The 24,007-nt window shown below is 37.5% G+C and overlaps 2 protein-coding genes across 6 annotated transcripts in view; one reads left to right on the top strand and one right to left on the bottom strand.

Annotated features, from left to right (window-relative positions):
- mrtfbb (myocardin related transcription factor Bb) overlaps positions 1 to 16,686 on the top strand; it is a 43,675-nt gene extending 26,989 nt beyond the window's left edge. For 2 of the 3 annotated variants that reach the window (XM_051105273.1, XM_051105288.1), the window contains 12 exons: positions 187 to 262; positions 389 to 529; positions 926 to 1,086; positions 1,396 to 1,503; positions 2,994 to 3,241; positions 5,512 to 5,680; positions 5,759 to 6,487; positions 8,142 to 8,273; positions 11,208 to 11,336; positions 11,894 to 12,028; positions 13,353 to 13,413; positions 13,492 to 16,686. In XM_051105273.1, the coding sequence (XP_050961230.1) occupies positions 187 to 262; positions 389 to 529; positions 926 to 1,086; positions 1,396 to 1,503; positions 2,994 to 3,241; positions 5,512 to 5,680; positions 5,759 to 6,487; positions 8,142 to 8,273; positions 11,208 to 11,336; positions 11,894 to 12,028; positions 13,353 to 13,413; positions 13,492 to 13,952 (2,550 nt within the window). In that variant the 3' untranslated portion in view covers positions 13,953 to 16,686. The remainder of the gene's footprint in view (positions 1 to 186; positions 263 to 388; positions 530 to 925; positions 1,087 to 1,395; positions 1,504 to 2,993; positions 3,242 to 5,511; positions 5,681 to 5,758; positions 6,488 to 8,141; positions 8,274 to 11,207; positions 11,337 to 11,893; positions 12,029 to 13,352; positions 13,414 to 13,491) is intronic. The other variant, XM_051105279.1, reaches the window with a different exon arrangement.
- A 2,227-nt stretch (positions 16,687 to 18,913) lies between these two features.
- snrnp25 (small nuclear ribonucleoprotein 25) overlaps positions 18,914 to 24,007 on the bottom strand; it is a 5,493-nt gene continuing 399 nt past the window's right edge. The window contains exons 1-10 of one of the 3 annotated variants that reach the window (XR_007827419.1): position 24,007; positions 23,789 to 23,879; positions 23,586 to 23,691; positions 22,873 to 22,947; positions 21,799 to 22,744; positions 21,487 to 21,688; positions 21,218 to 21,334; positions 21,043 to 21,096; positions 20,778 to 20,925; positions 18,936 to 20,643 (exon numbers count right to left, since the gene is read on the bottom strand). The exon at position 24,007 is cut by the window's right edge and continues 399 nt beyond it. Coding sequence is in view for 2 of the 3 variants with exons in the window: in XM_051105557.1 (XP_050961514.1) it covers positions 20,535 to 20,643; positions 20,778 to 20,925; positions 21,043 to 21,096; positions 21,218 to 21,334; positions 21,487 to 21,622 (564 nt within the window). In the remaining variant the exon portion in view is untranslated. Of the gene's footprint in view, positions 20,644 to 20,777; positions 20,926 to 21,042; positions 21,097 to 21,217; positions 21,335 to 21,486; positions 21,689 to 21,793; positions 22,745 to 22,872; positions 22,948 to 23,585; positions 23,692 to 23,788; positions 23,880 to 24,006 lie in introns of those variants that run through there. The other 2 variants (XM_051105557.1, XM_051105558.1) reach the window with 2 other exon arrangements.

Below are 24,007 nucleotides of genomic sequence, written 5' to 3'. Positions count from 1 at the left end.
ATCAACATTTAATGTGCTAAAGTGATGAGTTTGAGTAAAAAAAAAATCTACAGATTTGTTAACATTAACATATTATCATTACATATTGTCGTACATATTGTCAGTTACTAGAGAGCTATGAGGACATGTTGATATGTATTTACACAAATTCTCAATCCATATATGTTGCATTTTTATCATATACAGACTGAGAATTTCCTGAAGCATAAAATCCGCAGCAGACCTGACCGTGCTGAACTTGTTCGTATGCACATCTTACAAGGTACGCACCTGACCAAACAGATGTGACTTCAGCTCTTAAGAGCATTGTCAGAGTCTTTTGTTTCTCTTCCTGGATACTTAATTTATCACAGTTTTAGTATGGCCTGAGGTTGTTTATGTATTTCAGAAACCCACGCAGAGCCTTCTTTGCAAGCCACTCAGATGAAACTAAAGAGGGCACGTCTAGCAGATGACCTCAATGAGAAGATCGCACAGAGGCCTGGACCAATGGAGCTGGTGGAGAAGAACATTCTGCCTGTTGAAATTGGTAAAAAAAACAACAAAAACAAACAAACAATGAAATATTGTATTATTTTCATGCTTAAAGTCAGTGTAAAGGCAATTCAAAGACATTATACAGTTGAGGTCAAAAGTTTACATACACTGCATAATCTGAAAAAGGTTAATTATTTTACCAAAATTATTTTACCAAAATTAGAGGGATCACACAAAGTGCATGTTATTTTTTTCATTTAGTACTGGCCTGAATAAAATCTTTAACATAAAAGCAGTCACATATAGTGCACACGAGAAACTAGTAGTTGAATTTTAAAAATGACCCTGTTCAAAAGTTTACATACATTTGATTCTTTTTTTTCTTTTTTTTACCTGAATGATCCACAGCTGTGGATTTTGACATTGTTTCATCTGTTTGATACTGCAGTTGGAGGACTGGATGTTTATAACTTCAACGAGGACAGCAGTGAAGCTTTGTCTCCGGAGCAGCCAGCTAGTCATGAATCTCAAGGCTCTGCATCTTCTCCTGTAGAAGCCAGACTGCCTGATCCATCGTCTGTATCACCTCCGACTGGCTCCAAACTCCAGGTCAGCATCTTAACAGTCTCTACATTCACATCCGGACTGATTCGGGAATTTTCAGTTCTAATATTTACAGTTAGCTTATGATTAAAAGGTCTGATAGAGAATGCTTTCATTAAAGCATACAAAGTAATATTTCACTGACAAAGCTCTTCAGAAGAGCAAAGCAGTGTCTTTTTTTTTTTTTTTTTCTCACAAATTATCCAGACATCAGCCTTGTGTTGCTGGTTAGATTTATACGTCTTATACGTCTCTGTTGCATCTTATGTGGCTTTTAATGTCTTTTTATCTCAATCGTGTCCACCTACAATTCAGAGTTCAGACTTCCTGAACAGAACATCAGTAGAAGATGGTCGAGTAATGACTGCCACACAGCTCGTCACCACTGCTGCCCCCACAAAGCCTGGACCCACCCTCGTAAAGGTAAACCATATGTCCTAACCACCATGATGTAATTTCCTGTCAATGTTTATTTTTGAGATAGTGGTCAGTGACTCACAGTATTACTGGCTAATTCCACAATAGCAACTCAAGCTAGATAACCAAACACATCACACTGAATGTGAAACCAAAGAGAAAGAGGTAATAAATTGATAATGCTGCACCACAGTCAGACATTAACTGAAAAAAATAATTATTGCCTATAGAATGAAGAACATTATATACACTACCATTCAAAAGTTTGGGGTTGGAAAGATTTTTATAAACATTTTTAAATGTGTTTGATCTAAAAAACAGTAAAATAGTAATATTGTGAAACAAGTTTTAAAAACTTGTTTCTATTTTAATATACTTATTCCTGTGATGTTAAAGCTGTATTTTCAGCATCATTACTCCAGTCTTCAGTGTCACATGATTGTTTAGAAAGCATTCTAATATGCTGATTTGCTATTCAGTAAACATCTATTGTTATTATCAGTATTGAAAACCATTGTGCTGTTTAATATTTCTGTGAAAATTGCAAGAAGAGATGTATTTATTATCTTTAATGTCACTTTTGGTCAATTTAATGCATCCTTGCTGAATAAAAGTACTAATATCTTTAAAAAAAAAAAAAAAAAAAAAATCATACTGACCCTTTGAATAGTATTGTAAATCTTTAATAAAAAAAAAACTATTGCGCACCACAGTGTAAACACTGGAGAACAGTAAGAACAGTAGAGCTGTTGTTTGTCACTCCAAACAGCTTGTTTAGAAGAACTTGTCAAAAGGTAGCTTAGGCCAAATCAGTTTCAGAAGAGCAGCAGATGCACAGTAGAAGTGCTACCAGCCGTCTTCTGTCTTCAACTGGAGGTTAAACGAAACATTCACACTCATAATGCGGAGAAGAACAAACTGAAGCTAGGGACGTAGAAACAGGAGTCAGGCAATAACTTGTGCATTTATCATAATCCATGCCTTCAAAGCATACTCCGCATATTTACTCGGTGACGGGCGGTCACCGCTGACCCCCCCTCTCCCGGCGGTGCTTCGGGAACCTGCATGCACATAAGCCGGCTTGAAATGGTGTGTTATTACATCCTGATGACTTTCAACTCCCTTCCTCAGAAACCAAACCATTTTAATGTGTATCCTGTGACTCAATATTTAGGAACAATGAGGATCATGTCCCCTCCACGCATCCTGTTTCCTCTTCCTGTGATTTTAGGTAGATGTTCGTACAAGTCCCACCTATTCACAGCAGTTGTGGTTTGCCCACAAATCTTTCAGAACCTGGTAATTCTCAGAGTGCTGACACCTCTGTTTGCAAGAGGACTGAGCTAGTTGAAACATGGGAATCATCTAGAATCACAAAGCAGATAGACTTGTGATATCATGCCAGAGCGCGAGGGTGTTGACTGTGATCTGTAGGTTTATTGTGTGATTTCAGGTGGCACCTCTTGCTCAGTTCTTTTGCTCTTGTTTCCATGCAGCAAAGCCAGCCCAAACAGCCCTCTGACAAGAGTCGAAGCAAGAAGAGTAAAGAACCCAAACCGCGAATTAGGAAGCTTAAGTATCACCAGTACATCCCACCCGACCAGAAGCAGGAACCCAACGAAGCTCCGATGGACTCAGGATATGCCAGGCTGCTTCAGCAGCAGCAGCAGTTCCTGCAGCTCCAGATTCTCAGCCAACAGCAACAGCATTACAGTTACCAGGCCATATTACCAGCACCACTCAAGTATGTGTCACACTTACAAATAAAGTTTCCAACATGACATGCAGCCCTTAGCATCTTGTATCGCCCCAACATGAACATTTTTTTCACAACCAATTTTGTTTAATAATTTACATAATATACATGAGTATTAAGTGCTGATTATTCTTTGACTGTCATGTTGTTTAAATCTAGATAAACAGGAACAAATTGAATTACTGATTATTTGGTAAACTCTTTTAGTGACGTAATTTCACATTAATGAAAAACAAATTTGTTGGGAAAAAAAAAAATGCTTTGCTGTAAGAAAAGTGGACAGTCAAGCTATCCAAAGCACAAGACAACTTTTATTTAATGTTTGATGTGTGCGCTGTTTAATGCTCGTTTTCCTCCAATATAAAACTTACGGTTGAGGTCAAAAGTTTACATACACCTTGCAGAATCTGCAAAATGTTAATTGTTTTACCAATATAAGAGGGATCATACAAAATGCATGTTGTTTTTTTTATTTAGTACTGACCTGAATAAGATATTTCACATAAAAGACATTTACATATAGTTAACATATAGTTAAATGAGAAAATAATAGTTGAATTTGTATTATTTTAATAATCTTCCTGTTCAAAAGTTTACATACGCTTGATTCTTAATACTGTGTTGTTACCAGAATGATCCACAGCTGTGTTTGTTTTGTTTTGATTAATGATAGTTGTTCACTTGTTTGTCCTGAACTGCCCACTGTTCTTCTGAAAATTCCTTTAGGTCCCACAAATTCTTTGGCTTTTCAGCATTTTTGTTTACTTGAATCCTTTCCAACAGTGACTGTATGATTTTTGAGATCCATCTTCCTCACACTGAGGACAACTGAGGGACTCGTATGCAACTATTACAGAAGGTTTAAATGCTCACTGATGCTCCAGAAGACAAAATGATGCATTAAGAGCCAGGGGTGTGAACTTTTAAACAGAATGAAATGTGTCCATTTTTCTTATTTTGCCTAAATATCTTTTTTTTTTTTTTCATTGAGTACAGCCCTTCAGAAGCTACAGTAGATACTTAGGTTTCCCAGACAAAATAAGTTAAACTTATCCAAATTCACCCCGCACTTAATGAACCTTCTATAATAGTTGCATATGAGTCCCTCAGTTGTCCTCAGTGTGAAAAGATGGATCTCAAATCATACAGTTATTGTTGGAAAGGGTTCAAATACACAAAAATGCTGAAAAACCACAGAATTTATGGGACCTGAAGGATTTTTCTCAAGAACAACAGGCAGTTTAACTGTTCAGGACAAACAAGTAAATCAAGAACAACTATCATTAAACAAAAAACACAGCTGTGGATCATTCAAGTAACAACACAGTATTAAGAATCATGTAAACTTTTGAACGGGGTCATTTTTATAAATTCAGCTATTATTTTCTCTTGTGGACTATATGTAAACGTCTTTTATGCAAAATATCTTATTCAGGTCAGTACTAAATTAAAAATGTCATGCATTTTGTGTTATCCATCTTAATTTGGTAAAATTAATAACATTTCTGACCATTTTTGACTAAAATATTCATTTTGAACAAATATTTAGTTTCACATAATTTAGCTGTAAATTGATTGTAATTAAAACATCCTCAATTGAAATTGACCTCTGTTCATCTTCAGAACACAAATTACGATGTTTTTGATGAAATCCGAGAGCTTTCTGACCCTGCAGAGATAGCAACGCAACTGACATGTTCAAGGCCTAGTAAGGTAGTAAGGACATTGTTAAAATAGTCCATGACATCAGTGGTTCAACCGTAATATTATGAAGCTACGAGAATAACTTTTTGTTGAATAAATAACTTTATTCAAAAATTATGGTGGAACTGGCATTCTGTCCACATGGCACAAAAACATAATGCTAGTTCCCCTTGTGAAATGTCAGTTCAGTTGAATCATTGGTTATGGACCAGTGCAAATTGCACATGATGCTGATATATCAGTTTCAGCTCTGACACTAAAATGATTTACTGTGAGTCTTATTGCTTTGCAGCAGAAGTATGCAGCTCAGAAAAGAATGTGAGCGTTGTGTGCTTTGAGCGATAGCCTTTAAATAATGGTTTCACCTATTAATCTTGTCTAACAGACCTGTCATCACCCCAGCCGTGGTACAGCAGTTCCTCACATTATTTTCCATTTTGGCTTCTGTTGCCGCAAGATATACCTCTGCTTCTATTGTGTAGAAGGGCTGTTTATTGTGAATGATGGGGGAACAGGAAGTTCCCACTGCATTTAAAATCCCTCATACTCTACAGGCCAGTAGCTGAGAGTCAGAACAGCTGCCCCAACATCACCCTGAGCACCAGCCCGAGTCTTCCTAGTCCCATTGTGGTATCTCTGCCCAATGCGGCTCCTTCACGTCCCAACAACACTGTGACCGGTCGTAAAACCGGTTCTCTGCCTACAAACCTAGATGAGATGAAGGTGGGTAGCTTGCTTATTTATTTCCTGCTCCTAAAATACATAAGTATGCAGAAGTACAGCTGTTTTTTGGTCCTCTAGGTGCCTGAGCTTAAGATGGAGTTGAAATTGCGAGGACTTCCTGTGTCCGGCACCAAGACTGATCTCATAGAAAGGCTTAAGGCCCACCAGGAGAGTTCTCAATCCATGGATACAAACATCTCCAAAGCTCCTCTGCATCTTGAAAGCATGAGCACAACTCCCCCCGTTTCTCCTGAGCTGTCAGAGGCCTCCAACATCAGTATGGAGGATAGCAGAGACAGTCCCACCAAAGCTGTATGCACTTTGTCTCCAGCACGTTTGCCAACAAGTAACTCACCCCTCAAAACCACACTTGAAGATATGACCATGGACGTCAAGGTGTCCGAAAAAGACCAGCGCCTTCACGAGAAGGAGCGTCAGATTAAGGAACTCATGCGTAAGCTGGAGCAGGAGCAGCGGCTGGTGGAGGAGCTGAAGATGCAGCTGGAGGTGGAGAAGAGGAGTCAGCAAGGCGGAGGGCAGCAGCCTGAACCCAATCCATCAGTCCAGGTCAAAGAGGAGAACGGCACCGCCCCGAGCTGCAACTCCAAGCAGAGTCCCCTGCCACAAAGTACAGGTGTGAAACAGGAAGAGCCACTTGCCCAGCTGCACCACACCCCGGTTCAGCAGTTCTATATCAACGCCCAGCAAGTCCCTCAAGTGCTGCATCAGCAGACACTGATCAACGCTCAGCCTGCCGCACAAATCCTGCTGCCCATTAACCTGCCCAACAACCCCATCAATACACAGGTCTCTTAACATTCCTGATATGCCAGTATGTAGGGCTGGGGAAATAAATTGATGCATCGCAAATTCAGAATTTATTATGCATTGATTCTGAGATTTTTTGAATGCATTGTGATTCTCTCGAATCAATTCTGAGCTTAGTTTTTAACAGCAGATGGCACTGCATGCTTTAGAAACAGCTATACTTTGCTTGCTTCCAATTCCCTATACACACTTGAACCTTAAAGGAGAAGTCCACTTCCAGAGCAACAATTTACAAATAATGTACTCACCCCCTTGTCATCCAAGATGTTCATGTCTTTCTGTCTTCAGTCGTAAAGAAATTGTGTTTTTTTTAGGAAACATTTCAGGATTTTTCTTCATATGATGGACTTCAATTGTGCCCCCCGATTTTGAGCTTCCAAAATGTAGTTTAAATGCAGCTTCAAAAGGCTCTAAACAATCCCAGCCGAGGAAGAAGGGTCTTATCTAACGAAACGATCGGTCATTTTTTTTCGAAAAATAAAAATTTGTGTACTTTTTAAACACAAAAGCTCGTGTAGCACAGGCTCTGGGATGTGCGTTCTTGAACGATTCATTCATTTTGAATGGATCTTTAATGTGACTCGGGAAGAACGAGTCGTCTCGGGGAGTGATTCATTCAGTCGCACATGAGTAACATCCTATTAGGTTCTGTACTGGAATTAGTTCACCTGTTTTGAGTCTTCGGGTTTTTTGAGTCGTTCGTTCATCTTATGGGGCTGTCACGTGATGACGAACGACTCAAACCCGAAAACTTGTCAGATAAGAGGTGAGGTAAGCTAATCATAGACTAAAGACCCAGGTAAACAATGAATTAATCTTTTCTTTTTCTTGTAGCATTACAGTTTTGTCTTATTTGTAGTGTGATCAACGTTTGTGTAAGCAGTTGATGTGTTAGGGAAGTAACACGTAACCTTTTAATTATATTTTGCTAAAATGTACAAATGACTCAAAAAGATTCGTTCATTTTGCTGAACGAGACTCAAACGTCCGAGTCGGTAAAATGATCCGAACGTCCCAGAGACTGTGCTACACAAGCTTTTGTGCTTAAAAAGTATAAAAATTGTAATTTTTTTGAAAAAATTGACCGATCGTTTTGCTAGATAAGACTCTTCTTCCTCGGCTGGGATCATTTAGAGACTTTTGAAGCTGCATTTAAACTACATTTTGGAAGTTAAAAATCGGGGGCACAATTGAAGTCCATTATATAAAGAAAAATCCTGAAATGTTTTCCTCAAAAACGATAATTTCTTTACGACTGAAGACAGAAAGACATGAACATCTTGGATGACAAGGGGGTGAGTAAATTATTTGTAAATTGTTGTTCTGGAAGTGGACTTCTCCTTTAAAATAATTGTTCATTCTGAGCCGAGGTGCAGTTACATGAATTACATGACGCTCTTCAACGCTTTTCTTCGTGAGCGTTTGAGTATGTGCTTAAAAAGTAAATTAGAGTGCCATCTGCTGTTAAAAACTAAACTCAGAATCGATTCCAGAGAGAATCGCAATGCATTTGAAATCGATCCATGGATTGCAATGCATCGATTTATCGTCAAAACCCTAGTTCTGTTTACAGCAAAGAAAATGTATAAGACTACAATATCTTATTTGGAGATTTTCTTTATACTTTTTGCAGGCGCAGACCGTTCTCCAACCAGCAATGCCCAGTTTGGCTCAAAGCATCATACAAACTCCACTTCTGCAAACACAGACGTCCAACAACTCAATGTTACAACAGCACTCAAATCCGACACCATCTCCACCTCAAGTGAGCAAACTGCTTCTGTCCAATTTAAATCAAGCAAATGATCAAATGGGTAAAAGATATATTTTGGAGACACTTAAGAGGGGTCCTGATCCATGTCTAAAGTTATCATGAGCTCCGTTTCCACTGTCAGAGTCATTCTAACTGTTTAAATGAGAGGTTCACTTCCAGAACAAAAATTCACACCTTTCTTTCTTCAGTCATAAAGAAATAGTTTTTTTGAGGAAAACATTTCACGAATTATCTCCATATAGTGGACTTCTATGGTCTCTCGGGTTTGAACGTCCAAAATGCAGTTTCAAAGAGCTTCAACAGTCAGAGCCAATGAATAAGGGTCTTATGTAGTGAAACGATCAGACATTTTCTTAAAAAAAAAAAAAAAAATAAAAAAAATTGAAATGTGTATACTTTTTTACCTTAAATGCTCACTTGTCTAGCTCTGCGATGCGCATGCATACTCTGAGTAATCCAGGTCAGTACAGTTAGAGTATGTCGAAAAACTCCCATCTTTTCTCCTCCAACTTTAAAATCGTCTTACTTTTTTGTAAAGGGCGTTTGACCTTCTTTGCCTGTTCACTTTGGGTCGGTACTTCTGCAGCAGTGTAGGATGATTTTAAAGTTGGAGGAGAAAATGAGATGGGAGTTTTTCGACATACCCTAAACTGTATTGACTTGGATTACACAGAATATGCATGTGCATAGCAGAGCTAGACAAGAGCATTTGAGGTTAAAAAGTATATAAATTGACCGATCGTTTCACTAGATAAGACCCTTATTCTTTGCCTGGGATAGTTTAGAGCCCTTTGAAGCTGCATTTAAACTGCATTTTGTAAATTCAAACCCACAGGCACCATTGAAGTCCACTATATGGATATAATTGCTGAAATGACTCAAACATCTCAAACTCAAAAAACTATTTCTTCATGACTGAAGAAAGAAAGGCATGAACATTTTGGATGACAGCGGGGTGAGTACATTATCTGTACATTTTAGTTGTGGAAGTGAACTTCTCGTTTAGCTGTTCCATTCCAAGTCGGCACGGATATGGTTTTGTTTGCCAGAGCTCGTAACACAAATGCAGAGCACCCTACAAACCTATCAAACACTCAAAACACCTTAGCAATCATGTAGCACTTTGCAACCACCCTGAACACCCTAATAAAACACAAAGCCAACAGTTGTCGGCCAGTGTCATGCTGTCATTGAGCTTTTCAGACAATTGAGCATTTCGAATTTGCAGCATAGTCCATTAGTGAGACACCTTTCAGATTGGATTTTCAGTTTCGTGCTGACAGTTTTGTGGAAATTGTAGACAAATGTCAAAAATCACCAAATGGGTGCTAGTTCTGAGCATTCTGAGCCAAAGTGCAATTACATGAATTACATGATGCTCTTCAGCGCTCTTCTTTGTGAGCATTTAAGTGTGCGGTTTAAAACTAGATTAGAGCACCATCTGCTGTTAAAAGCTAAGCTCAGAATCGCGTTTCGGAACATCTCAGAATCGATCCACAAATTGCGATGCATTGATTTTGTCATCGCAACCCTACAAATCAGTGTCCGGACAACTTGGATTGCAGGCTTTTTATGGGCTACAGTTTTTGACAGGAATACAAACATGCTTGTGCGAGAACGCCTGTCTCTCACATGATCACGTTAGTGTTAGAGTTGTCGATGATTCTTCCTGTTGAAAAGTTGTGTAATGTGTGATTCCCTGTCGCTAATCCGTCATGTAGTAAGTGCATATAGCATCTAGATGGAACTCCAGACAGTGAGAAAAGCAGCAATCCGACAACTCTTAAAAATCGTGCAGTGTGAACCCGGCATTAGTGGGCAAGAAGAAAAACGTAAGTGATGAAAGCAAGCAAACGGGAAACTTGGTCTATAGTTTGTATATTCACAGTCCTAGCTCCTTCAGTTTCCCTTTTGAAATGACTAATACAGATTACTGCCATCTGCTGGTATGGAGAGTAATTTCCCTTCAAGGTGGGTCAGAACAATATATGGTACACTGTAAAAAATAAAAAACACATATTGTTGAGTCAGCTTAAAATAATTTGTTACCCTGCTGTCTTAAAATTTTAAGTTCAGTCAACTAAAATAAGTTTAGTCAACTTGAAATGTTAAGTTGTACTACGTAAAAACTTAGATATTTGTGTTTGCTAAACTTAACAGATGGGGAAGTAACCCAGCTGCCTTAAAATTTTAAGTTGATTCAACTCAAATATCTCAGTTGTCACTTGGTATTCAGTTGACTGAACTTAAAATTTTAAGGCAGCCAGGTTACAAATTATTTTAAGTTGACTCAACAAATTGTTTTTTTACAATGTAGTTGGCCATTGACTATATTCATTGCGTCGAGTTCAAAAGCAACTTTTCGGCCCAGATGTAGGTCAAAGTCACAGCATGAGCTACTTTAAACATACTAAGTAATTACGATATACATTAAGTACAATTCTAATACAACAATTAAAAAGGAATACACTGTATGATCACCATATGAACTGTCTTATGCATGTATACTTTAAGGTGCTTGTAGATCTTAACCTTTCTTTTAGTGTTCCCGCACTTCATAAATTCAGTTCAGCTCACTATTGTGATGACAAGGCCCAGACGCATTTCTCTCTGATTTGGCACGTAGGTTGAAATGGAAAGCCTTTCTGAGGCCTGCAATGTGTTCTGTGCTTATCTCTGATGTTGCCCTGGCAATAGCAGTTGAGTTCAGGTGATACATTACCCTCTCAACAACATCAAACGCAGACCTGACTAAATAGGTGACAGAAGTAGAGAGTACAGAGAAAATCAGAAAGAGCACTTATCACTAAGACAGAGAGTTGGTTCGAGAACAAGAGCCCTTTGTTTACACATTGATATACACACATTTTCCTACTCACAAAGCACACTGGGCCTAAAACTGCCTCCTGCTGCATGTGTTTACAGGCTTTACCAATGTGTGGAAGCTCGTCTTCTGGGTTTGAGTACAGGCAGAACCAGAACCAGCCCATGGCAGACATGCCACAGTGCTTCCTCAACAACTCGCCCAGACACACAAATGGACCCATTAACAAAGTAAGACAAACTGACACTTAGCATGTGCAAATACATGAACACAAAGGGCCAGATTTACTAAAAAGGGCAAACTGGCGTTAGAGCGCAATTCCAGATAATTTCCATAATGACCAGCGCAATCTACCAAGAGCAACGCAAATTACTGCCTGCTTTAAGACATGCTTTTTTGGGTGTTAAATAATGGCGTAAATACCAGTAATTTGACAAGCGCAAACTGTAAATCATGTTGTGTGATTTGAATACTCTCCTCCCATAAATTTTGCGTCTGAAAGGGAAACTACTACAAATGCATATTCAATAAGGTCAGGCACAAAAATAATGCGTGTGTCTAGTAAATCCTGACTGTACTTTTTCAACGCAAAAAGATGGTTTGCGCTTACACAAGCTGTTAGTAACTCAGGCCTCATTTCTCCTAGCTAGCACAAGCTCTGTTTCAAGTGTTGATGCACTCAAAAAAAAGTATAAAACTCATTGTGCAGAACAAGCACATACTGCTGACTCAATTTTGCTACAAGGACCGGTTATTACACGGTTTGAAAGTTGTATGTTTTGTTCAGCCTCCCTCGCCTTGTCAGCTCAACTATACCCTTCAGCCATCGACGTTCCCCAATCACCGCAGCCCAAAGAGCAAAGACCCGCCCCGTTATGAAGAGGCTGTCAAACAGACCAGAGGTCTACAAGCCACGATGCAGGTAATTTGAAGTTAAGCGCAAAGTATACTTCAGTTTTGACGGCCAAACACATCGTTTTGTACATATTTTGGACCATGGGGGGCGACGTTATTTCAAGATGGTCCTCACTGCAGAACACAAGATCCAGGGGGCGAGGTTGGATCCAGATCCAGATACCTAAACCTACCCATTTCTACCTCCTGATCCCTAAACTCACACATCTCCACCCCCTAGATATGGATCCAACCCCACCCCCTAAATCTTGTGTTCCGCAATGAGGAGCTACTGGTTATTTTGATGACATGAACTTGGTGAGCAACTGGCGCTACCTGTTGCTATTTTTACCGCAACACAATTCGAAAAATAAAATACTGACACGATGACCATAGCTGCTGAAAGAGCTTACAGGTGGCGATGGATATAAGCGACTTAAAACAAATGCCATACCATCAATTTTCCCCACAAGGAGTCTAAACGCATCAGGATACTGAGTGAAATCTGTGCTAAGAAACTCCTTTAGTAGCCTGTGGATGAATAAAACTTTTTGAAGACTTGGGTCTTTGTTCTCTTCACTTTAGCCCTGGTGCCTTTAAGGCTTGACCCAAGGGTCACATGTTTACATCCTGCCAGGATGGCATCCAGCGTTTCTTGTCTCTGCCATTTGTAAGCTCTTTCAATAGCTGTGGTCTACTAAAAGCCTCAAAGGCATCAGGGCTAAAGTGTTGAGAACAAAGACGCAGGTTTTTAGAAAGTTTTATACATTCATAGGCATCTTCCCATTCTTTTCTCCTCTTCTTATCACTAGGAAAGACTTCTCTTGTTGCTCTTTAACTAAAAATTACAACCAAAAGCCACAGAATGTGGCATCGTATTAGTATTTTATTTTCTGAGCTGTGTTGTGGTAAAAATAGAAACGGGTAGCGCCAGTAGCTTACAAAGTGTAACCATTTGACGTCTTCGAAATAATGGCGCCGCCATAGTCCAAAAAATTTATATAAAACAATGTGGATTTTTTTAAATAACGTAAATCTTTCATGGGTTTTCTTCTACATATTTCAGACATCATTTGCATTATTTTAAGCCATTCAGGTCTTAATATCTGGGGTAACTCGCTCATCAACGTTGATGTCTGTTGTTACAGTCAATTTTTTTTTTTTGTTGTTATGGTTCTCGTTATTGATCTCTTTTTCGAATATAAAACAATAGTGGTGCCCCCGTTTGGACAAATGAATTAATGCAAGAATACAGAGTACACCATTAGAGATTTTGAAGGGCAAAATACTGATATTGCATACAATTTTGAACACTTTACTGTCGTCTTAATACCTTGTATTCTTCCATAAAGGTTCCCACTGCTACCAGTCAGCACATGGACGATTTGTTTGACATTTTGATCGAGAGTGGAGGTGAGAAGAGTCAAAACAGGTCTTTAATTTCCACTCCAATAGATATGTATAACTAAAGCATTTTCTCTGTTTTCCCAGAAATATCCCCTCTAACCAGGCAGGATCCTTCTCTAGACAAACTTCTTCCGGTGACCGCAAACATCACCACCCTGCCCATCAACACAGTGCTGTCTCGTCCTCCCCCACAGATACACGTTGCCCGCACACCCAACCAAACCCAAGCGCCTCCACCCAACATGGTAGCCCTGGCCTCCGATAACCAATTGGAGGCCCTTCTGGAGGATGCTGAGCCACGGACCCTGAGACTGATGGAGGAGCTTAAAAACCAGCTACTGGAGCGGCCCCACTCCCCAATGGACACTTCAGATCTGACCTTCACCGACACGCCGCCTTCCACCCTCCCTCTGCAAGACACGGCCCTCGACAACATGGAGTGGTTGGACCTTACGATTCCAGGTCCTGCTGGTATCTCCTCACCCACTGCAGTCTTTTCATCAGATTTCTTGGACTCCACTGATTTACAGTTACACTGGGACTGAGCTCTTGGAGGGATGGCGATTGGAGACGTTCTGAAAATATCTGCGGTGTGCAGTCAGATTTCTTGGGTTCGATCTGTGCGCAACCACTGATAGTGTAGCATCAGCTTTTCTCAATTGTGCCTATATGTGACTCTGGACCACAAAACCAGTCATAAGTAGCACGGGTATATTTGTAGCAATAGCCAACAATACACTCTATGCGTCAAAATGACAGATTTTTCTTTTATGCCAAAAATCGTTAGGATATTAAGTAAAGATCATGTTACGTGAAGAATTTTTTGCAAATTTCCTACCGTAAATATATCAAAACTTAAATTTTGATTAGTAATATGCATTGCTTAGAACTTCATTTGGACAACCTTAAAGGCCATTTTCTCAATATTTAGATTTTTTTGCACCCTCAGATTCCAGATTTTCAAATAGTTGTATCTCAGCCAAATATTATCCTATCATGACAAACCATACATCAATGGAAATCTTATTTATTCAGCCGTGAGATTATGTATAAATCTCAGTTTCAAAAAATTGACACTTACAACTGGTTTTGTGGTCCATGGTCACATATGTGCAGGTTTGTGTACTGTTATTGTCACTAACACCTCCTTCAAGGCGGAAGAAGAATGTAGAGACACTTTTTTTCACTTGTATATTTAGGCAGTGAGCTTCTGCTTTTCATATTTTGAAGCAGTCTTTGACTGCTGGCCTGTATTATATAGAATGTTTTTTTTAGATTCTGCTAAGTATAATTTTGTCAAAAAAAACAACATATTTTAAATTTATATCATATATATTTTGGGGAAGTAAGGACTATAAGTACAATCATTGTGCCTTTGCTATTTACATTGTCCAGAAACTCTATAGTTTCCAAATTTAAAGGGATAGTTTGTTCAAAAGTGATTGTTCTTGTTCCAAACTCATATCTTTCTTTTTTTGAACTCAAAAAAATGTTTTGAAGCTTGTTCAGCTGTTTTTTTCACTAAAAGCCAATGGGGTCCAAAACTTTCTAGCTCCAAAAAGGATATAAAGGTAGCATAAAATGAATCCATATAACTTGACTTGTATATTCAAAGCTTTCTGAAGTAGTGCACTCACTTTCTATGATAAACAGATCAAACTTTATTTACTCAGTTTTTCCAGTCCAGTTCCAGTTTTCCAGTTCACATTTGTACATCATACAAATGATTCATATGGATTGATTTCATGTTACCGTTATGTTCCTTTTTGAGCTTGAAAGTTTTGGACCCCATTGAAAACAGCTGAACCATTCTTTGTGATCTCTTTTGTGTTCTGCTGACGAAAAAGCCTTATGAGTTTGGAACAACATAAAAAAGGTAAATAAATAATGACCGCATTTTAATTTTTAGGTAAATTATCCTTTTAACTACAGAGTTTGCACAAACGTTTGTGATGGAAACATTGTGCCATGGTAATTGTTACAAATGTGATGTCACCTTCATTGAAGGAGCCTGTTTAGTAGCTTTTTTACATTCACTACCGACTGCCATGGTCAATGGGCTGTTAACGGTTGCATTGGGGTACTCAAAATTGTGGCAGCTAAATAATAACATTCAATTTCTAAACATTAGAAATCATCCAGTGCATGGACTGGGAAAGGTCAGAGCGAGTTTGTTTACCAAACCCAGCATGGGGCCAAAGAGAGAGAGGGAGGGAAGAAGGCACACAAACGCCTGACTAGGGGCCATTATTATCCCTATCAAAGAGGTAGAGTGGACAGTCTGAACTGCCACTGTTGCATGTCTTGACCAGGGAAACAACACTAAACAGGACCAGTGAAATTTCCATATTCAGATGAGGCGATCGGGATGACATCAGAAGAGCAGCTGTGTTTTGATTGGTCAGATTCTGTACTGCAGTACAGTAGATGTTTGTTTTGGACGTAGATGGACTTGACAGAACTTCTTTCTTCATAACCACTGAAATACAAGTAGATGGCAGGTGATATGCCTTTGTTAATGTACCTAGACCCTATCTTCTCAGTTATTTGTAAGAATGAATTAGTTAGTCAGATTGCCTTTTAGATTATTTTTCTATAAAATGTAACAATGTAGCGACATCTGCTGGAACGTTTTCGAAACAGGCGGCTGAATGAATTTTTTTTTTTTTTTTTTTTTTTTTAAATCACCACACCCAGATGTATCACTATGAAATGTTTTTCTTCAGCGTTTGGCAGATGTAATATCAGATTTCTCTGTGAAAATATGCCAAACATGCCAAATAGTGCACTTACTTGACGTTGGACTCAACTCATTGACAATCAGTTCCTTGTCCAAACATGTTGTCAAAATGAAAGAATGTATTTTTGTATTTAGAAATATGATTTCTAAAGTGATACCGTAGTTCTGTCTCTATCAGAGACCCAAAGCTTTTAATTTTGTAAACATACCATTTTACTGCATTTATGCAGTTCTCACATGTATTTTTATCACGTTTTACGGCTCTAAAATATTTTTAGTGTGAAAACTTTTTTCAACATGTCCATCAGAGTAATTGCTCTGGTATGAAGTGGAAAAGAAGAAAATATTTGAAATCTTACTGACCCTTTGAAGTGCGACGTAGATTGTATGCCTCATATTTTGCACAGTGTATATATTTTTACAACATACATTTTATACAAATGTATTTGTGCAACTGTAAATAATGTTTTGAGGTTCTCTTTGTACATATCTTTATTGTATATACAGCCTTTCATCATTAAAATGTTTCTGTATTTGAACTATTGAAATGACTTGTAGTTCTGATCCAAAGAAAGCTAACAACACAATAAGTAGGCTTAACATTTGACAATTTACCAAAGACATTTTTTTTCTCAAAGAAACGTGTAGTTTCTAATCTACGGAACAAGATGAAATAATTTAGAATTGCTTTCAATCAGCTGAAGAACTCATACTCTACTACATGCAAACAGAATCAGGCATTTGGTGACAAAGTATTGCCGCGGTTTCTGCAGATTTTACAAAGGTAAATTTAAGACATTTTAAGACCAAGTAAAGAAACTTAAGGAATAATTTAATGTTTTTAAAAGGTAAACGTCTAAGCAGCAGAGAATGGCTTGTGTTTCCAACTGATCTCTATTCATTTTAATTTATATTCCAAAGAAATAAAAATAGCTCTGCTCCCAACCACTAGAATATGAAAATCACTGCACCTTCTCATCACACGAGAAAAAAAAAAATCTAAACGACCTTAAATCAAGATACATTTACTTCAGAAGCAAGTCTAAAGATGATTTTAAGTCAACTTTGGTAAAATTCCAGTCAATGGTTTAGCAGGAGAAGCAGGTTTTCAAAGAAAATTAAAATAGCAGACAGGAAGTTTGTGGTATCGATGGTATCAGTGTTCTCATCATGAATCGTTGGCGCCACCCCAAAACATTTTGAGTACCTTCACGGCACAGTGCCAAAGACACATACTGAGTTTTGTAACGATACACTAATGTGTTCATAAAATATACCATTTTACAACTAAATTCAAAATGGCTCATGTGGTATAACTGTGCATCGATCAACTTGGTATGCTGCACTGAATCTAAAGAGATCACATTGATCTTGATTTTAGACCAAACCGTTCAGAAGTTGTAAGCAAAAATATAACTTTTCATATCACCTGACAACTAGGTGGCGCTGTACCAAAACTGTGCAGGTTTCCTCAGGGCGTGACTGTCATAACACACACCAAATTTGGTTTGAATACACTGAAGTGTTGCATAGATACATCCTCACATCCATTTTGGTGTGTGTTTCGTTGAATTAATTTGTGTTATTCAAAACTAATTAACTTGAATGTTCTTTTTTTCTTTTTTGTCAGCATAGTCGGAAGATGATCTGATTTGATTTTCATGTAAATCAGACTAATGATATAGGAGGAGTTTGAAAAAGTAGGTTTTCCGTCATTAAAATTTTTGAGACATTCTGACATGTTTTCGAACTCCTCTTAGACTATTAGTCTGATTTACATGAAAATCAAATCAGATCATCTTCAGGCAATGCATGAAAAAGAAACATGGAATTGTTCCCAACATTTTGGCTTTTCCATTAGATTGTCTTCAGGCAATGATGACAAAAAAAACAAAAAGAAAAACACAGGATTTTACAAAAATCTAAATGTCGGGAAAATTTTTATGACTGAAAATTTCATGTTTTCCTTTTTTTTTTTTTTTTTTTTTTTTGTCAGCATTGTCAAGATGATCTGATTTGATTTTTATGTAAACCAGACTAATGGTCTAGGTGGAGTTCGAGAAACTAGGTTATATGGAAAAATCAAAATGTCTGGAAAATTTTCATGGCTGAAAATTCCATGTTTTCCTTTTTTGTCAGCCTGGACTAAAGGCGATCTGATTTGATTTTCATGTAAATCAGACTAATGGTCTAGGAGGAGTTTGACAAAGTAGGTTTTATGGAAAAATCTAAATGTCACGAAAATGTTTATGATGGAAAATTTCATGTTTTTTTTTTTTTTTTTTTTCTTTTTTTTTGGTCACTGTAGTCCGAAGATGATCTGATTTGATTTTCATGTAAATCAGACTAATGGTTCAGGAGGAGTTCGAAAAAGTAGGTTTTCCATAATGAAAATTTCTGTGACATTTTGACATTTTTCAAACTCCTTCTAGAATATTAGTCTGATTTACATGAATATCAAATCAGGTCATCTTCAGGTGATGCTGACAAAAAAAAAGGAAAAAAGAAACGCGTGGAATTTTCCCATCATCAAAATTTTCCCAACATTTTGACTTTTCCCATCAGATCATCTTCAGGCAATGCTGACCAAAAAGAAAAGAAAGAATAACACAGGATTTTACGGAAAAATCAAAATGTCAGGAACATTTTCATGATGGAAAAAGTTCATATTTAGTCTGAAGATGATCTGATTTGATTTTCATGTAAATCAGACTAATGGTCTAGTTCAAACAAGTAGGTTTTAAGAAAAAATCTAAACGTCTGGAAAATTTTCATGGCAGAAAATTCCATGTTTTCCTTTTTTTGTCAACCTGGTCTGAAGATGATCTGATCTGATTTTCATGTAAATCAGACTAATAGACTAGGAGGAGTTCGAAAAAGTCCAAAAAAAATTCTCCATCATGAAAATTTCTGACATTTTGACATTTTTCAAACTCCTTCTAGACTATTACCAAAAGACTAACACAAGATTTTATGGAAAACCAAAATGTCTGTAAAATTTCATATTTCATATTTAGTCTGAAGATGATCTGATTTGATTTTTATGTAAATCAGACTAATGGTCTAGGAGGAGTTTGAAAAAGTAGGTTTTACAGAAAAATCTAAATGTCTGGAAAATTTTCATGGCAGAATTTTTTTTTTTTCTTTTTTTGTCTGCATAGTCTGAAGATGATCTTATTTGATTTTCATGTAAATCAGACTAATGGTTTAGGATGAGTTCAAAAAAGTAGGTTTTTACGGAAAAGTCAAAATGTTTTGAAAATGTTCATGACGGAAAATTCCACATTTCTTTTTCTTTTTTTTTTTTTTGTCAGCATTGCTGAAGATGATCTTATTTAATTTTCATGTAAATCAGACTAATGGCTTTATGAGGAAAAAATCCTTTGCCATTTAAAATAAACATGAGTACAACTCATGTTAGTGACACTGGAGGGATTGTATTAGAGACTCCAAGTCTGCTGTGGTTAATGCTCAGATTGTCCTCTACCAGTATGTCATAACTTTTACTACACAGTTCTAAGTGCTGCCATAGACTTGAGCGGAAGAACACTAACAGATACAATTGATATCTATGCACCTTTGGTGCTTGGCCACAAATATCAGCTTAATTAAATCACACCGTTGCAGACATTTATTACTATTTTAGGCATAAACTCACTTAACTGTGTTCAGGTCTTCCTCAGAATCGCCTTAGAATTATAAGGTTGTATCTGCATTCTGAGCACTTTCGAGATATTGAGCTTTAAAGTTTTTGCGATCCGTACACTTCTGTAGATAGAACCTTTTTTGTTTTCTAAAAAAAGCCCCAAAATGTACACAGCTTACAAAAGAAACATCACACAATGTAAATAAGTTGTCACAGAACACGAATATGTGAATAACTCAGTTTTGACAAAAATGTTAGATAGAACCTTATGCAATGATGTATCTTGGCTCTACTCTGACTTAAGACCTTTTTGAGGCCATAAATTGTAGAAGGGCGGTTCAAGACTTTTTGAAGACCTGAAGACCTGCAGAAACCCTGACTGTGTCTTGACTCCATTTTTTATATTCCTGTACAACCTGAAAGTGTTCAGTCATTTAGCAAACATTCAAGCCAAAATTCTAATTTGGCATTGAACATTCTTGGAGCTCAAACCAGAAGACTGATATCTCCATGAACACTCAGACGTCTTACATCTTCCTTTCGGTCCTGGAGGTAAGTTTTAAGGCAAACGCAAAAGGTGACTTAGTCCCAGCAAAGAGCGAACCACGAGACATCACCGCCGTATCCTTTAAGAAAGGCAATCCAGGTAATTCCATGGGTAAACCATTCAGGATGACATCAGCTGAAACATTTCACGCAACCTCTTCAGTTCACATTTCAGGGATTTAAAAATTCCACTCCTCAAAACTTTTTGCATGTTTTTATGTGACTGCGACATTTTGGACAAGTGTGAACGACATCTTTGCATCCATTCACGCAGAATGGGATTAAACAGCAGCCAGCTACACAACTGCACAAGAAACAAAAACACAAATAGGTTTAAGTTTAACCCTTAACAGAAAGACAATCTGGTAATTACATGGTGGAATAGTGAACATAAATGAGAGTAAAGCAAATAAAGTAACATATCAGATGACAACTCACCAAAAAAGAAGGGAAATTAAACACACAATATAAGTCGCACTGCCAACTTTGGTCTTGATGTCTGTGGTTATAAACTGGCGACAGAATGGACATTGCGTCTTGCACGAGTCTCTAGGAAGTTGCTGAACATCCAGAATCACCTGCGGTGCTGAGAAAAACAAACATGAGCCATTATCAGGAAGTTCTGGTGCTGTTGGATTTTCTATTTGCGTAGTTGACTCTCGTCTCAAAACCATCACTGAAAACAGTGTAAATGCCTACTAACCTGGAAAAGATGGCGGATTGGTTATAAATATTACACCGGATGAAACAGTTGTGTCTGAAATAATAAAAAAATAAGGACTTGTGAAAAAAGCCCTATACTTTCAAATACAAACACAGAGATCAAATTGCAAATGTTTAAGTATACTTCCTAAAAACTGTTCATAAAAGTGCCATACCTATTAAATGAGTGCCTCCTGACTTTTCTTGCATGTTCTCCAGTTGAATCTTCTTTTCAGTAAGAACTTTAAGCTCCTCATCAATTTCTTTAAGTTCTTCAGTATCTCTGCCATACTCTGTTGGACACAAGATCTCGTGTGAGTAACCTCAGTTTATTCCTTACATTTTGTAACACTATACAATTAGAAATCGCTATATTCGCTTTTATAACCCAATTTTTTTTTTATTTGGCTTCTGTTATTAGGTAGTTCCAGCAAACAGGACTCACGCTCCTCATTCTGGCCGTTGGTTCGCTTGAACTGGATGAGCATCGCCAGGATATTGCGTTTATCAAGCAGCTGCTGTCTGCGAAAAGACAGCCGGTTCAGCTCCTCAAAAATGTTCGTCAACTTATCCTCAGGCATGTTGACGGTTGAGATGACTGTTTATTTAAATCTCCAAAAGCTTCAAACCTTCATACAGCATCCAGTCTGAAAGAGATAAGAATGCAGGAGAACTGTTTAAATTAATAGTTTATTCCGGATACAAAAAAACACTACTTAAGAACAAAATGACATTAAAAAAACTATTTAATAATTACCCATGTGTGCTGCAGTGTCTCTTCAGTCGCTCTTCACATTGCAGTAATAAGGAAATAAGAGGCTGGTCACACTGTAGCGGAACAGTATGAGGAACATGCTCATAATATTTAAAGTGTGTGGTTTACCTGTATTTTACTAATAACTCACATAGTGACTAGGGTTTTAAACAACAAGTATCTATAGCTTTGCTGCAAATTTGATGAGACTATAATATTAAGCATTTTAATAACCAACATTAAGGTGATTTAATTGCACTCTTGAAAACAGCCCATTTTCACCATGTTTATGTTTAATAATTTGATCAATATAAAAGCAACATAAAACACTCAGATATGACTTTAAAGCACTTCATTAGACATGTACTTTCATTGAATCAGCAATTTTGTGAATGTACCATGTATACACAAGGTGTCTGGTAAAAGAGGAATAACACACATTTGCATATTTGCAAATATGACAGTCTGTGTTTCTGTCTCACCAAAAAAAAAAAAAAAACCTTTATAAAATGTATTTTAAGAATAGATATTTAAGTTACTTTTTAGAATAATTGCTTCTACACCTGTTTGTCTTCACAGGATAGGTTTACCTTAAAAAATTAAGTCAAATGAAGTCCCTAGCTTGTATGACAGTGAAACAGAAAATTTTTAAAGAATATTGCTCATATATATAGTTCATAGGGATGTTCCAAAGCCATGTCTTGTCCCCTATATTCCATATCTTCTAAAGTAATCCGAGTGAAAAAAAAATCCTAAAATGTGTCCTTGTTTGTTCCACAGAAAAATAACAGCAAACAGTATTTGAACCGGAACACCACGAAGATGAGTTTTTCATTTCTGGGTGAACTTTTCCTTTAAATGTCCATGTACAAATTTCACCCATTAACGAATTCATTTCCTCCTCAGTTTCTTTAAAAACGTCACTTCATCTCTGTTCCTGATGCCGTAGCTGAGGACAGAGGAAACACAATTACACTTATTTGCATTAAAAAACAATTTTCAGAATTCAACTGCTGTGCACCAAATGATTAAAAGTTAACACATTTCTACAAAAGCACCGGATTTTATTGGACTCACTCCTTCAGCTTTCTTTTATCATCTTCTAATTTTTCTCCATTGAAGACCAGATGAAATGTCCTCCACACGTATTTCCTTGACAGAGAAAAAAAGTAGATTAGGAAAAAAAAGCATATCCAAAATCACATCCTACAACACGTCGTCAGTCGGCCATACTGGTGGCACTGAACAAAACAACACTTTCATATTTTGCTCATTACAGCTGCTGAAAATGGTCAATTATTATCATGTTTTGGGCTGTACTAATTGGTCGTACAGGTAAAAACATTTGGAGTATTATAAAGTCATAAGAAAAAGAGTCTGAGGAACAAAAGGCGTTTGTGGTTGGCCAAACTAAACCAGGATTTCCAAGGCAAGAATCTTTACAATCTTGTTTGTTCTTATAATTTCCAGTCAGGTAGGTGAAATATTAGACTAATATCTTAATTAATACTGCTTGTACATATCTTTACCAACTATTAACTTTAGTTTGTCAAAATATTGCACCATTTCCTGCTTACTAAGTCTAACTCTATATCATTTGGCAGCTTCCACACATTTTTTCCCATGGTTTAGACAGCATAAATTAGCAGAACAATGTATTTAGTAGTACATTTGCCATGCGATCAATGCTGTTGTTTACATCCGAGTATCGCCAATATGGCCGCACATCTGGGTAACTGACCAAATCGTGACGAAAGTGCAAACCCTCTATAGTTTTATTCATGACCCACCAGCTGATGTGCTTGACACCTCCTTCTCGCTGTTGTTTCAGCTCCATATATCTGCGAATGGCTTTCTTGAGGTCCAGAACTGTAGCGGACTGCACAACCACAATAGCTGTAAAGAGATTTGTTCCTGTTAAATCTAATAAATGTATAACAGTTGTGATTGACTCCAAACAAACAAACAAACAAACAAACAAACAAAAACGTACGCATGACTTCTCCATCAGCCTTGCAAACACGAACTGTCATGGCTTGACCATATTCCAGAGCCACCTGAGAATTCACCTCCTCCAACGTGACCTGAACATTTAAAAGACGAGAAAAGATTCAGAATTCTAGAACTTATGAATGAATAGATTTCAGATAAGTAGCTTGTTTTAGTATCATCCTATTAAAACAAACTCATCACTGTTATTTGATTGCAGACC

Source organism: Labeo rohita, chromosome 3, assembly GCF_022985175.1.
Source record: "Labeo rohita strain BAU-BD-2019 chromosome 3, IGBB_LRoh.1.0, whole genome shotgun sequence".
Lineage (NCBI taxonomy): Eukaryota > Metazoa > Chordata > Actinopteri > Cypriniformes > Cyprinidae > Labeo > Labeo rohita.
Note: the sequence above shows the minus strand (reverse complement) of the source record. Positions and strands in the feature narration are given on the sequence as shown.